Consider the following 17263-nt stretch of genomic DNA (forward strand, 5'->3'; position numbering starts at 1 on the left):
ATATATATATGTATGTATATGCATATATATATGTATATATGGATATATATATATATGTATATATAGGTATATATATATATATGTATATATAAATATGTATATGTCTGTATATGTTTATATATCAGAATAATGAGATGAATTAAATCACAGATTAATGAATCTTGTGGTATCAAGTCTTACAAAATATTTTTTTACATAGGACAATCACACCCAAATAAAATTGCTCAATATACTAGATAGGGTAAATTAAAAATTCAGTTTTTAATATTCAAATTTTAATCAGAAAAATATAATTTTTCAAAACAAAAATTTATTATATCAATAAGGGATACAATATTCAAAGTAATTTCCTTAATCCATGGATTTTCGATGTAGGCTCATCTCCTCGGTGGAAAAGTCATTAGCAAAAGATTTAATCTTGTTTGATATAATCTTGCTATTTATCGCATACATCTTGTCATTTTGTATATAATAAAGGAAGCGCATTTTCCCCCTCTTGACGAAACTACCGTAGGCTAACAACAACAGATGGCATATCAAAATTTATTGCGTTTACGACGTTAGCCATTACTTTATTTTACTATAAAACGCAATTACATACAAATTAATACGTATTAAAATATTACATTCATTCGAAAGAACACCATGTTCACCATCGTCGTAACCTACAGAGGAAGTAGCTAGATTTTTACCCGCACTTACACAAGTCCTCTTACGACCCCATTCTACATCACGTCGATTTATTCTATTTTTACCTTCTTGGGTCTTCTCCGTTATTAACATACTACTGATTTCCTATACAATCATATATTCTTACCACCTTCGATTTACACAAATAATGATTTCTCCCTTCCATAAATCCGGCCCATCTGGTTGGCTGAGAATTATACATTCTATAATTCCCTCATTCAGTTAGTTAGTCATTAAACGAACAGTTTGAAACTAAATCACGATACCATTTTTTTGGACGTACACAATATTCTTACGTTTAATTTATATAATTCAAAACATTTTCGAGCTGAAAAACTCTTATATTGTTTATTTGTGAAAATATTACACTCGAAAACAAACAAAAAAAAAACTATATTACCTTTTTCCTAACAAGTAAGTTACATTTATCGTTGGCTTAATTGTGAATCCCATTAACGCGTTTTCTAGCACGGTACACAGAGAGAGAGAGAGAGAGAGAGAGAGAGAGAGAGAGAGAGAGAGAGAGAGAGAGAGAGGCGTGAGAGAGAGAGAGAGAGGCGTGAGAGAGAGAGTGGGTGAGAGAGAGAGAGTGAGAGACTTATATCTGTTTTTGTTTTTCATTTGAACATGCTTTTTATTTACTTTAGACACACCTAATAATAAAAAAAAAACAAAAGTATTGTAAAACATGAATTTAACTTGAAAATACTATTCTAAAAAATTGCACGGTAACATAGGTGCATAAACACCATTTTATTTCACACATTTCATTTCCTAAGGACCGTTTGAATAAATTCACAATGATTGAAATTTAAAGTGTTGTGTAATTATTTCTAAAAAAAAAAAATACAATGAATAAATGTTACCATGACTAAAAGTTCATTACTTTTTTTAGAAATCATTACATTAGACTTTCTATTAAAATCATTCTGAAATGTAAAATAAAGTGGTGTTTATGCACTTATGTTACCGTGCTATTTAAAAAAAATAGTATTTTCAAGTTAAATTCAAGTTTTTCATTTTTTTTTATTAGATTGTTAGGCGAAAGTACAGAGTAGTTACAATACACCTGCCAGTTTGGTAACATAAGTGCACGTGCGTTAAGTCAATCCCCCCCCCCTAAAAAAATATATAATGAAATGATTATATAAATTCAAGTTTTATGATATCTTTTTTTGTTTAATCAATTATTGGGTGAAAATACCGAATAGTTACATACCACCCGCCAGCCAGATAACATGAGTGCATAAGTGCAAAAGTACCAAAAAAGCGATTTACATGAGAGGAGGACAATAGAAAGCGAAAGTGGAAAGGGTGGGGATTGTCTATAAAGATTGAGATTGCGCGAGCCTTTTCAAGTCTCACACAAAAACACGCGTTCACATTTCAAGCTATATTACTTGTCATATACATACGCGCACACAAACATACGCAACCACGTCCACACACGTACATATATTCACGTTCACGTACATACACTCACATTCACGTGTATATACACACACGCTAACGTACACACATGTACTCACATACACGCACGCATGGACAACGTCACTTCCGCTTTCAAAGGAAATACACACATGCGCAAAAGACCACCGGAAACGATTATAAAACAAAGAGACAAGCTGTTTCTAACCCTTTTAGGACCAGCTTTCGACCGCGCGTACCTCACGCCATTTACTACTATGTGGGACAAAAAGCTAACAGACCGTACGTACACATTCTCACTCTTTCTCTCTCTATCTACTACTGGTCCCTGAGAATACCTTCGCGTAGCTGACTGCTAACTGACGTCAACCCTCTATCCTCTTCTTTGTCTACACGATGGACAGCCATTTCTCGTTCCATTACATTACTCACTTCTCTTCCCACGCGCGAACAAACGATAGTGACCCGAACGTGAGATGAACACACATTTCCTTTTTCCTTCTACAATACCAGTCCTCTACAAACGATGGTTACACCCGCGCGGATATGAACACATGTTATATCTAAAACATTCATTCTTTCAACAGTAAATAAACGACACGTTTATCTTATCCATCAATTGAGTTTTTGTTTCCTTCAATTCCATTCATTTCATTATTTTCTTGTAGCGAGTTAGGGTATTATTATATCCTGGTCCGCAACAACATAACTCTTAAAATTATAAATTAGAGTTAAATTTAAATTTTATTAAAGTCAATAAAATAAAAATAACTTTTTTTTTTTAATTTAATGAAGGAAAAGATGTATATAATATAAGGCGGTTCCTATGAGTAAAATTATTACCAATAATTAATTAGATAACCTACGGGAGTAATATAAATATTTGATAAAATCATTAATAAATTACTGCTGAAGTAATATAGTCTATAAATTATGAAGCTATAATATAAAAGAATATCTTAAAGATCTAGAATCTGGACTATATTAGTTAGAGTGCCTGATGCAATCATATTAAAAGATGATTGGCACTAATATTGATAAGAGTTTTTTTTTTTGTTTTTTTTACAGAGATCACCACTTATCAAGGCCCGGAAGCCACTCAGGGATAAGGGTTATTGCAAGTACATTACGTTAGTGAGGAGATTTGATGAAGTGTTTACTTAAGGGGCGGTTCATTAGGAATTTGTTAACATTAGACTTGAAGAAATCCAAGTTGTAGTCCGGAGGGAAGCAGGCAGATAGAACAGAGTTCCACAGGCGTGCAGTTCTAAGAAAGAAGCTTTGTTCATGAAATCCGCGTTTTGATTTAGGCACAGATATAGAGTGGGGGAAATTTTTCACAGTGGATTCAGCTAGACGGGTGTTTTTCGTGAAAGATTGGCGAGGGGGGACCAGGGATTGAAGTTCAGACGAGCACCTGCCATGAAAATAACGATAAAACAAGGATAGGCTTGTAACGTCTCTTCTGTGGGAGAGGGGTTGCAGGGTAGAGAAAAGGGCATCCCCCACTAAGCCACGAAGTCTATTTTGTACTCTGTCAAGGCATGATAGGCTGTTTTTGGCAGCTCCTGCCCAGATATGGCAACAGTATTCCATCCTTGGCCGTACTTGGCTTTTATATAGATAGAGAATTGCATCAGTAGTGAGATATCTTCTGGAGCGGTAGAAGGATCCCACCATCTTTCCAGCGACCTTGGCAACAGACTTGATGTACGTGTTCCATTTCAGATCAGGAGTAAAGGTCAAACCCAGAAGCTTGTCAAAACACGGGGCCTCACCCAGACGAGAGCCATCCATCACAATTGATGCCAGCTGGGGATCAGAGCGTTGATGATGTAAGGATAGGAGTTTGGTTTTGGATGCATTAAAGGTAACTAGCCACATCTTCCCCCACTGAACCACGCGCTCGAGATCAGAGGAGAGAGAACCAGAGAGAACTTCGTCATTTACAGCCTTTGATGTGTTGCCATAGATGGTCGTGTCATCAGCATAGATGTCAACGAATGATTTAAGTATGTGTTTAGGGAGGTCATTGATGTAGATCAGGAAGAGAGTTGGGCCCAGGATTGACCCCTGAGGGACTCCAGCATTTATATTGCAGGCCTCCGATTTTTGACCATCTACCACTACTCTTATGAGCCTATCGGAGAGAAATGATTTAATTATTATTATTAATTAAGATAATTTTAGATAGAAATATTTTAAAGGAATACTTATCATATTTTTTATGCTAATGCTATTTGTCTTATTAAATTCTAGCCTATTAATATTAGGATTTAATTGAGAGATCTTTGATGATTTATGAGATTGCAATTCTGCAGACGAAAGGAGATTGTGGAACGGTACAGAAGATGAGTCGTGGTTGAGCAGATCAAGTTTTTATTTCCATTTTTTATTGTGGTAGGTAGTTCAGAGGCATATTAATAAAGTTATGATTGGATATGCAAATTATGAGTCATTATTATGAAGGAAATAAAATGCGTTTAGGCATGATTAAAAAATCCGAAAATTAGAAGAGAAGCTGCTTCTCTTCCGATTTTCGGATTTTTTTAATCATGCCCAAACACATTTTATTTCAGCTGATGGATTGATAGTTTCTATTTCTTCTGATGAGTTAAGGACAAAATAGATTCACTGATTGATATAATAATTAAGTGAATGATTTTGTGCTATAAAACAGATACTGTCAAGAATTGTAAATGTCAGCCGAATTAAAGTAATAAATTGTAAGATGGTCAACATCATGAAATTGGGAATATAGACTTTTGTCATCTATTCATTATATGCTCTGTAATTACATTGAGCTTCTTAAATAAGTATTGGCATATATGAAAAGGAAATATAAGTGAATAAAGAATATTTCCACAGATATACATATCTATAATATAAAGCTGAATGTCTGTGTGTGTATATGTGCGTGTGTGTGTGTCTGGTCACGAATAGGCTTCTATATGGTTGACTATTTTAAAAAACTGATTACATATAATGATAGAAGATGTATCGAGACACAGGAATGGGTATGTTTGATCTGGCAGAACAGTGGTTCATTGAAATTGTGGGGTCTGCGTTCGCGCCTTGTCCACAAAGTATGGAAATAAAAAATTAAAAAATTAAAAAACAAAAACGTTTACAAGTGTTTTTTTATATAGATATACATAATAATACTTTGATAAGTATATTTTAACTTAAATAGGGATGGTATAATAAAATTGTGGGGTCTGCGTTCGCGCCTGGCCTCCATAGAATGGAAATAGGCAGAAACTTTAATAAAGACTTTTCATATCTATCTGCGTAAGTATACTTTGATAATTATGTTTCAGCTTGAAGAAATATGGTATAATAAAATTATGGAGTGTTCGTTCGCACCTGACCTCCATAGAATGGAAATATGTCACAAAGTTTAACAAGGTTTTTTAATATAGATCCACAGAATATTGTGATAAGTGTTTCGGTGTGAACAGGTAATGGTATAATAAATTATGGAGGTTATCTATTTTATTTTTACTTTCATCATATTTTGCTTTGGTTTTGATACTCGCAAATTCGAAGCTATCTCTTTACAACCCTTTCTTTTCATAACCTATCATACTTTCATAAATCAGAGTCCATTTTCTTTAGGCTGTTTTTGAACCCAGTCAACGACGGGTATTTTGCTAGTATGTATATATATATATATATATATATATATATATATATATATATATATATATATATATATATATATATACTAGTCGACCCGTCCTGGCATTGTGCAAGAAAATCTGAATTAAACATAGATTCCATGATCAAAGCTTCTTTCTTAGAACTCCACGCCTGTGGAATTGTCTTCCGTTTTCCTGCTTTCCAGCTGTCTATAATATGGTTGTCTTCAAGTCCAACGTGAACAAGTTTCTGATGAGCCGTTCCACTTAAGTTAACAAATTTACCGAACTTCCATTACTATTGATTACTATATTGTCCTTTTGACTACTCTACACTCTTTAACCTTTATCCTTGAGTGGCCGATCGGCCTTGATAAGTGGTGACGCCTATGAAAAAAAAAAAACCTCAAGAAATTCCTGCTCCCATCCCTGAATCTTCATGGTTGATATGCTGCAAAGCAAAACAACTTAAGACAAAAGTAAGCCAATATGATTTCTTACCAAAATGTTTCCTCTGTGTTGAGAAAGAGCAAACACATGGCGGCAAAGAAGTTCATTCCTTGGCAATAGCCGATGACCGGATTGTGGACACAGTAGGCCAACAACACATCTCGAAGATCCATTATCTAAAAATGAGAAAGAAATCCATCCAATAACTTAAGGCCACAGCCAGAACTCTAAAGAATTAAAAATAATAAAATAATTGGCAAAGTAAGTCATCAAATACTGTCTTTTGCGTTCATCATTTTTAATCCTCTCATAATATTCTTTATCATTTAACTGAAAATACATCCCTACACTCGGATGGCTTTTGGCCTTGGTAAATGGTGACTCTTACCAATAACAAAATCTAAAGATAAACGAATTGGAACATTAGTGTTTGGCGATAAAGTGTTAGCAGTTTTGGTCTCAGAGATTATGTTTCTCTCTTCTTATCGACAAAAGGAGATCCCCTTCCTACCGCCTCAACCCCGACCCCAGCCCCACTAGGAGACTATTCATGGTAAACAAACAAAGGTGTTAAATTCATTCATCCAGAAAATATAAAAGAATTATCAGTTTTAGTTAAATTTTCAGCATTTATATATATATATATATATATATATATATATATATATATATATATATATATATATATATATATATATATATGTCTAACGAGAAGCATAGTTTACCAAGCCACAATATTTGCAAAAGAAAACCCGAATAACAAGAAATATTACGTAGGTATCACGTCCTTAGATTTCAAACCCCGATATTATGCCCATAAAAATACGTTTAAAAATTTAAAAAAAAAACACTGAATGAAAACAACACTAAACAAATACGTGAAAATCAAAGAAAGCGGACGTTCGCCAGTAGTCGAATAGAAAATAGTAAGACAAGCAAACACATGTAGAGACCAAGACGATTCATGCAGATTATGCTTTCATGAAAAATTTGCTATCCTCTACTTTAAAGAACCCCAACATCTATTAAACTCTAGGAGAGAAATAACGAACAACTGTGTTCACAGGATAAACATTACTCTAGGATAGCGATACAAAATAATTTTTAAATTAACAATAACAATAGAAAATAAATAAATAAAATAAAAATACATATATATAAATTATCATATATATATATATATATATATATATATATATATATATATATATATATATATATATATATAGGGACTAGCATTTTTATGTGAACTTTTCCAAAATGTACACATGATCTGGTGACGTCATCAATTGATGTGCTTGATGCGAGCTAAGGCGAACGATTTTTTTAAAACTATCATTTGCTACTGTAATTTAATTTAATAGGAATTTATTTTACATTCAAATAGTTTACTTAAAGATTAAATTGTCGAAATATAAAAAAAAAAGATTCATCATTATCGTTAGAAATAATTAAGTAAAATCTGGGGGTTTTTTTCAGTGGGGGTAGAAAACATAACACAAAAATAAAATGTTACGTGACTTTTTTGACATCTACGGAAGAGCAAAAGCGACAATAAAATACTTTGTTAAGTTCACTACACCTGTTATTTGTTTATTTAAGTTTTCGATACTTTGGAACGATTTAAATTATTTATACGGAAGAGCACCCCCTCCCCCCTGAATGCTACTTGGGAATAATTTTCCCTTTTACCAGTTTGGTGCCTCCAAATATATATATATATATATATATATATATATATATATATATATATATATATATATATATATATATATGCATAGGTTTGTTTTATTATACACATTGATTCGAAAATGTTGTCCAATAACAAATATATAAAAAATAAATGTAATCAAAGGCAAGAGAAGCAATTTTCCTACCTAACTGGGTAAGTTTTTTTAATGTGTTTATTTAATGTAAAATGTTTATTCGGTTCGAAAAAGACTCGATATTCACTTCAAAATAAGAAATAAAACAAAGACATCGAGGCCATCTTTTCTTGTTCGCCGACAACCTTCAACATTACTGTTTTTTTTTTCGAACCGATTAAACATTTTACATTAAATAAAAACACTACAAAGGTATCCAGTTAGGTAGAAAAGTAACTTATCTCGCGTTTAATAACACTTTTTATATATTTGTTGTTTTTTTTTGACAACTTTTTCGAATCTGTGTAAACCCATACATTTTTACTTCCACAGATATTTTAAAACCGTTTTTGTCTTTTTTGAAACCTAAATAAATAATGAGAGGTACAGCATAAATGAAGTAGAAATCCTTCTAGACTGAGGCAATTTAAATTTTTTCTTCCGATCCAGAATACCCCTTTTTTAGGAAGCTGGATATTCCACATCAAGTTAAGTAGAAATGTAACTTTTAATAACATTTATTTGTTATATATTTGTTTTTGTCTTTTGTTTTGGGGTTGTTTTTTTTACAACTTTTTCGTGTCTATGTGTATAGTAAAACAAACCCAATTAAATTATCAAATACAAATAAACATGAATTACATTATTAAATACAATAAACAGGAATTCATTTTTGCTCTTTTTTTCAATAAAGAACCTGAACACTTCATTACTACTAAAATTTAAAACAAACGTTAACGAAATAAGTTGAGTTTTTAAAGTATCTAAAATTGGAAACAAAATTTAATAAACTTTAAAATTAAACATAAAACAACAAAAAATTTATAAAAATAATTTAACAACTTACTTTTAATAGATAATTTGGTTACTTAAACACTAACAGAATAATCGAGTTAAGCTGTGAAGTTTTGGAATGGCGAACGCAACGGCGGAAGTGAATGTCTTGAAGCAGTTTATTTAGATCCATGCCAGCTTTCGTAGTTTATTTTATACAAGAATATCGCAATCCATGTACAAAAACTGGATTTTAACGCAATATTAATTTTGAATCGGTTTTAATCTGGCCATAAAATAGCTGGCAAGAGCCATGTAAATTTTATAACTTTATATTTAAAAAATAATTTACACAATTAATTAAAAAATCTGTTGTAGCGGAGATTTTGAAATAATGGAATTTTAATCGTTTTAATCTTTTAAAAATCAGTTAATTTTTAAGAGGTTACTTTTTCTTGGCAATTCAACTGATTATAGTATATATCAATTAGAAAAAAACGCTACTTAAAAAACATAATAATATTAAATTTATATCAATTTTTTAATTGCAACTTCAAGGTAAGGTTTTGTTCAATATGTCTATTTAAACTTAAAAAAATAATTATTTTTTACTTATTTGAACTCTTATGTTTCATAATAAACAGAAATTTCGATAGATTTAAATATATTTTCTTCGAATTTCGAAAAAATAAATAGGGGCGGGCGGACACGCACTAAAAAACTATTTCCCCTCATATATTTAACGGAAACTGCATTTTATATGTAATTTCATTCTATAATGGATAAGTATCGAAAATTTCACGGAAATCTAACTATTAGTTGATTTTTGCTAGATTTATTAAACACGGGTATGTTTTCACGTTCGGAATGTCTACTACATAGGAAAGTTATTTTAAAGCGCCAATTATGTAAAAACGATTTTCGTCTCGCAATTTCATTATTTTCATACAATAATTTTTTTTTAATTATTACTAGTTTATTTTGCCCTTCTTTTAAATGGTACAAAAGTTATAATGATAATATTAATTTATAATAGTTACATCGTTTTACATATAGGGGGTAATTCTGTGGTGACTTTTGGCAGTCCCTAAACTAACATAATACTAAAAAAAAACCCATTTAACTACATATAGGTTTAAAGTACATCAATTCACTAGATATCTACACTTCCTGCTAAAAAGCACACACAAAGGAAGGGTTCAACATAAGGTCAACTGGGCCTTTGTTCTGTAAGTGCCTGCCCATTGGCTGATTAGGAAGAGAGCGGTGGAAACTAGGAAGCTGATTGGCTAACTAAAAATTCGATAGATTTATATATATTTAATACACCCATTTTACTTTATTCTCATATTCAATCAAATTCTAAACCTGAAATGGTCTTAAATCCATGTACCAATAGAACGATAATCTATAAACATTACTTGCCACTAATACGAAACTAAAACTAACCGTAACATCTTTACAAGGTTGTTACGGCTATAATATAAATATAGATAACAAATTTAAAAAAAATTCTTTTACAAAAGTCAATCATTGGGAAATAAAGGAATTTAGGGACCCAACAAATGGGATATATTAAAAAAAATTTTTCCCTTGTTTTAAATGGCTTAGGGCTCCCCATAGAAATTTCACATAACTCTGTTCTTAAATAAGGATACGAAAATTAGGCGATGCATTAATATTTAAATGGGATTTTCCGTAACCACAACCAAGGTAAATGTTTCTCGCATGCTTTTCCCGTTAGGGATTCCCCCCCCTTTTTTTCTTTCTATTTAAAAAATGCTACATTGCCAAAAGTGTGTTTATTCATAAAGTCTGAAGAAATGCTGGCTTTTGAAAATTTTCAAACGATATAATGCTTGAAATTGTCGAACTGGACATTGAAACAATTGTAACGTAAAATCAAATACACTTTTTGTTGCCATTAACACCTTGTCTTGAAGTCTTGATTTTGTACACACAATATATATATATACAAGTTAAAAAGCATTTAATCCAAGGTATGAAAATTGTTAAACAAAGATTACTTTGGATTTATTTATGCAATGTACATAAAAAAATCATTGAAAATTTTATATCTATATCATTGATTGCTAGATGAAAGATAATGTTTTTAAATTGCAACAAAATGTACATTACATAAAATAAATCCAAGGTAATTTTTTTATTCAATTTAAATTAAATTTTTATACCTTACTTTGTAAAATTTATAAAAATGCATTTTGAAGATAAATAAATTTCAAATTGAATCTTGTACCTTTATTTTTAAAGCCTATAGTAAAAACATTTTGTTTAACAATTTTTATGCCTTGGATGAAATGCTTTTCTAACTTGTATCTTATCTTTTTAAGATTATATTTTAAAACTCTACTTCTCTCTATTTCAGTTTGTATTTCTCCTCACACTACAACTTATTTTTGCAACCCCCTATTTGTATTATTAAAGGTCTGAATATTCTCTCTGTTTCAGTTTGTATTTCTCCTCACACCAAAACTCATTTTTTGCAACCCTCTCTTTGTAATACAGGTCTGAATAATGAGAAAATCTGAAGTTTTTTAACAAAAACTTTAAAATAACTTTTTTAGATTAAATTTTTTTTAAGCTTCTTTCAGAATAGAAAATCTTTAAAATTTAATAAGGGACATATTTCATATAGGTTTCATTAACAAATATTCAATACATAACGAGAAAAATAGAGATGAAAATTTTAAATAGTAGTCCTCGCCAGCAAAAGTCTTTGTTATAGTTATTCTATTATTATTATTTAAAACATTTTGTGTCCTGCTCTTTCACGTGAGGACTAATATATTATTTTTAAAATATAATTATCCACTTACACGCGTTTCGTCGTCTACGACTCATCACAGTGGCTGAATCTAGCGAGATTTGAAATCGGGACCCCATGGTAAGAAGCCTAAACCCTTACCCCTCGCTGACTGTTCGGATATATCGCGATTTACGTATAAGTTATTTGTTTTTGTTTTTGCAATACGTCTTGAATGAATTTAATTATTTAAGAAAGTGCATTTTTACCTAAATGCGAGTTGGGAATAATTTTCCCTTTAACCAACTTGGTACCCCCACATAGGGAGCGGTATACATATTATTTTTAAAATATAATTATCCACTGACATGTGTTTCGTCGTTAAATTCGGCCACTCTGACGACGAAACACGTGTCAGTGGATAATTATATTTTAAAAATAATATATATACCGCTCCCCATCTGGGGGTACCAAATTGGTTAAAGGGAAAATTACTCCCAACTCGCATTTAGGTAAAAATGCACTTTCTTAAATAATTGAATTCATTCAAGACGTATCGCAAAAACAAAAACAAATAACTTTATATATATATATATATATATATATATATATATATATATATATATATATATATATATATATATATATATAATTTAATAGGAATACAAGTTTTAAAATTTAACAACGCAGTAATTTTCAAACGGTTAACTCACTCTTACGTTTTTTAAGTAATTAAATTGTGTTTAAATCCTCTCATAATATTATTTCCTCATTCAACCGACAATCTATCCAGTTATTTATCCCTCATCCTCTAGTGGCTTTTAGCCTTGATAAACAGAAACCGTTAGTAACAAAAAAAAACGATTGATTATGAATTAAACTCAGCATAGCCGTATTCTGCAACAGTATCTCTTAGGGTTGTAACGTTACACACGTTTCAGCATATAGGCACTCGGGATCCAACACGTTGTAGATTCCGCTGCAAAGGAGACAAAGACAGGGAATAAGAAAGAAATCCAACTCGCTTTCAGATTTAAACAACAGACATGTGATTCCACCTCTTTAATGTAATTTTTATCGTGATCGTGATTGTGAACGTGATCATCGGTCTGTGCAGACGTTCTTTTTATAGCCTTTTCTTTTCCTCCTCGCTGTGACGCCACTTCGCACACGAGTAGGCATTTTCATACAGCTGTTATAAGCACGTCCGCTCTCTGTTACAGGGCGATTATGAATTTATAGAGACGCTTTCTGTATGAGGTCTTCAGAATCCAACAATACTAAATACTATTTTTTTTTTAAGTTAAAAACGCGACATTTTAACCCGTGTATCTCATGAACTAATTGAGATATTCGTTTGGGGTTTAGTTGAAAATGTAGTGCAATACCTAAACTATCATAGCATGTTATGTTTATTTCAATACTGATGATAGTTGTGATGTAATAATGATTATTGTAAGAACGATGACAATGAAATGTGTTATTATTACCGGTAAACATAATAAAGTTAAAGAAATAAGACAAAGTTTTACTGAACCAACGAGGTGCATTCAATAAGTTTCCCGGTCTTTTTTTTCTTTTTTTTTTTGTATAGGCATTTTTATTGATAGCACACACATAAAACTCTAGTCCCCTTCGAAGTAATCTCCTCCGGCTGCAATGCACTTGTTGTACCGTTCCAACAACTTCTGGAAGTCATCTTGTGTGGGTGTGTCACAGCCTCTTTCATCTCTTCAATTGTCATAAGGACAGCCTCTAAGGTTTTCCTTGATCCCAGGGAGCAAGGTCTGAACTATGTGAAGGGCGAGGAACTGTCTTGATGCCCATCTTGCCCAAATAGTCTGTGACAAGGATGAAGTTGTGGACTGGTGCATTGTCCTGGTGGAAATGCCACTGACCCGATTTGAAGAGTGCTGGCCTCTTCCAACAGAATCTCTTCCTGAATTCCCTTAAAACACCAATATAGTATTCTTTGTTGACTGTTTGTAGATCATGCCCGTGTTGTCAAAAAAAAAAAAAAAGGGATCATGGTAAGTTTCTGGATAGATTTGTTCTGTCTGGCCGTCTTTAGTTTGGGAGAGCTAGTATACTTCTACTGGGAACTCTGTCTCTAAGTCTCTGGGTCATAGCAGTAGATCCAGCTTTCATCGCAGGTCACCAGAGCATCAAGAACAGCAGGGTCTGAATTGATCAGCTCGACTATCTTCCTGCTGTCATGACATCGTCTTTCTTCCTGATCTTCTCTGGCCACTCTTTGGACAAACTTTGTGCAAATCCTCTTCATCTTCAGTTCCTCGCGAATTTGAATTGTGTTGCCAGTTACATTCTGTACCCCTTGACCTATGCTCGGTGTAGATGAGAGTTTGGGAAACGCAGTCGTATACATAACTCGTTTTTCCTATATATGGCGCTTGGTTCTGTATGATTCTAGGGGCTCCATATAATTTTCGTATTGATTCGACATCTTCCAGCGGTTTACGGTAAGTTACCAGAAAAGCAGCCATAAAAGGGCGAGACGATTAGCCAATCAGCAATCAAGAGAATTATTTTCGTTAATAGAAAAAAAAAAATACTTTCCTGATATTTTTTTTGAACAGAAAAAAAAAACTTCCAATCAGTTTTTTCTATGGAGAGAAAAAAATTGCTTTTGTCGTTACAAAAACGAAAAACAAAAAACTCATTTGAAATTTTTCTTGCAAAAAAAAAAAAAAAAAAGAAAGAAAAAAAAAACTTAGATAATTTCAATGAAAAAAAATGCTTTTCGTTCATGGTTGTTTCTTTTCCGTCTTAAAAAATATTTCTTTGAAACATTTGTTGAAAAAATATTTGATATCTTTTTCTTGAATAAAGAAAATTCTTTCGTATATTTAAACTTATTTTCTTGTGAAAGTTTTTATTTTCAACGTTTTGAATTTATCGTCTGTCAATGTTTGCATCAGTTTTTTTCCGTCAAATTTTCCGGCTCTTTACCGTAAATTGTCGGAATATGCCGACGCGACCATGGGTCAGGTACTGTACCAGTACCATATATTTTAATGTGGATATGCGTGTGTGAGTAATAGACAGTGTGTCAATATGCGTTAGTTTGCCTGGTTCTAGTTAGTGCGTATGTAGATGTGTGTACGTGAGTGTTGAAGTGCTTTTCTTTCACTTCCCTCAGCTAAATCACGAACGGGAAACTTGTTGAATAGCAGGTGTTCATATTTAAAGATGACGCGGAGTTCAAATTGAAGAGACGACGGGGATATATATAACGAGGTTAATGATGGTGATGCCAATTCTGATGGAAGACATTTATACAGTTCTTATATTTCTTGGGGACTTCGTATTAACAGTTTTTATAACACAGATAAAATGATAATGACATTTATATCAGACAGGGGATTGTTCTTCTTATGATGCACAGTTCTTAACACGGAGGAGAGGAGGCATTTATAGACATTACTAGTGATGGAGGAGATGGGATACATAACTTGTAAGGGGTTACAAAGTTCGTTACAAGATGATAAACACAATTATCTTCGTTCGTGATGAAGGATGACACAAGACAACAGTTACAACATAATGATGCCTTCTTCATTCATCTGATCGGCCGGTCGAATGACGTCAGAAATTCACTTGTATCTACATGGTTAATCTTCTACCCTTCGCCTCTAAGGGAATTCCCCTCTGACTATGCCAACTCTTGGCTGATCAACTCTCTGACTGACACTTTCTCTGACTAAAATCCGAACCCATAATATGGAGAAATGTCCTTTGTCTATGACGTCAGAAGTGTGTTTTTCAAACGTGACCAATTTCACGTGGCTTTACATATGTTTGTCCAACACACTTTTGACAACAAAAGAATCCTCAATTCTATCTAACCTATTTTAAACAATATAATTTAATTTGCATTGTTCATTCTTTTAGCTGACATTTTTAATATTCAGATTTCTAAAAGAATTAACAATAGACTTAATTTCTAACATTCCATTTCTTAACTTTGCTTACAGGGTTCGATTCTAGGCTTATCCGTATCTCATTTTTACTTATCTAATATTCTTCTTATTTACATGGGAAGGGGACAGCTCTTCTCTGTAACAAGCTTACGTTCTTGAATCCTGGAGAAATCTCTGGAGAACTATTTATTTCCACGTTTTATAGGGATTCGCATCGGCTTGTTAGATTTTAAGTTTAAAATGATTTTCATTGGTTGAAAAATATTGCGTTAACACCTTCCTATAAAAACTCTAACTTGCTTTAGGAAGTGAAAGAGGGTGGCTATTCAAGCCAGTCATATTTCTGGCGTTTGTTCGAATCGCATCTCGATCTCACTACATACGCACTCAGATGTATTAACACGCATGGTATTATAAAAACTTCCCCATCCATATACTTATGCTCTAATACTTATCTCTCTTGATAATCTAATGATTACCTCCCTTGACTGCCGCTCTCCTGTTGTACCAGGTCACCATCTTGTTTATTTACTTTGAAAAGTCCTTGCAGTTCATTTTTATCATTTCTGTGATTAGAAACTCTTATGAAGACTTACCCACTCTAATTATAAAAACCTCCGAGTTTAATACTTTCGTGGGGTGATTATCGCCACCCTGACGTCGAAAGGTTTGACAATCTGTCCGATAGAAACTAGGCCATTTCAGTGGCCATTTTTCTGTCAGATTGATACAAATTTCCTTGGTAGCCCTAGGAGGTCCACCTTCTCAGGTCTTGCCCCCTCCCAGCTTTCGAGAGGAGCAACTTTATCGCTTGTTGTCTAAGGTGCCCTCACTGAGGAATGCCGACTGATCTACTCAGACTTATTTTTGCAGGGCCAGACTGCTCCTCCTATTGGGTTGCTGGCCCGTTTTTCCACCTTCCGAATTGGAATTATTGCGATTCTGATGTCAAAATGTTCGACAATCAGTCCGACAGAAACTGGGCCATTTCAGTCGCTGTTTTGCTGTCAGATTGATTGTTGGTAGTCCTAGGAGGTCTACCTTCCCAGCTTTTGGGAGGGTTAAGTTTAACACTTGTTGTCTGAGGCGCCTTCACTGGGGAATGCAGATTTATTTTTGTATGCCAGAGTACTCCTCCTTTTGGGGTGCTGGCTCATTTTCCCATCTTCCGATCACATCCCCTCACGATGGGAGATGTGATTGCCGGAATTATCACGACACGATGTGAGACTACAAACTGTCTAATTCAACAGTAGGAAAGTACCGACAATCTTTCTTTGTATTCACATTTTTGTAGAATATATTCTTTTTACCTAACCATGTTGTTCAGTCTTTTTGTGACCCTTTCCTCGGGCCACAATAACTAGCAACGAGGTATTTGATTAATAATCTGGTATTCAAAGACGCCACCTCAATAACTTCGCCTTACGAGGAAGTATTCGAATGAGCAAGATAGTGTTTAAAAAATACTAACAACGAATTATTCAGAGAGTTGGTACCATAGAACTGGGACGAATAAACGATTTCAGGACCAAAATTGCACTGAACGCTCAATTCGCCGCACAAATTTTCATTTCGCATCATTTGTTCAATGGATATAACGTTATAAATGAAAAATCCTTAATTGTTTTTTTTTTGTTTGTTTTTTTTTTGTTTTTTTCGTACATGTTTTCTTGCAAAGAGAAAATTAAATGTTGTTGCTAAAAGAGC

General features: G+C 32.9%; 1 protein-coding gene across 7 annotated transcripts in view; it reads right to left on the minus strand.

Annotated features, from left to right (window-relative positions):
• The window catches only part of LOC145241414 (uncharacterized), a 607975-nt gene that overhangs the window by 336133 nt on the left and 254579 nt on the right, over positions 1–17263 (minus strand). For all 7 annotated transcript variants that reach the window (XM_080104346.1, XM_080104342.1, XM_080104349.1 and 4 more), the window contains one exon: positions 6261–6385. In XM_080104346.1, coding sequence (XP_079960472.1) covers positions 6261–6385 — 125 coding nt within the window. The remainder of the gene's footprint in view (positions 1–6260; positions 6386–17263) is intronic.

The sequence above is a fragment of the Euprymna scolopes genome, chromosome 20 (assembly GCF_053919585.1).
Source record: "Euprymna scolopes isolate OS-2025 chromosome 20, ASM5391958v1, whole genome shotgun sequence".
In the NCBI taxonomy this organism is placed as follows: Eukaryota; Metazoa; Mollusca; class Cephalopoda; order Sepiida; family Sepiolidae; genus Euprymna; species Euprymna scolopes.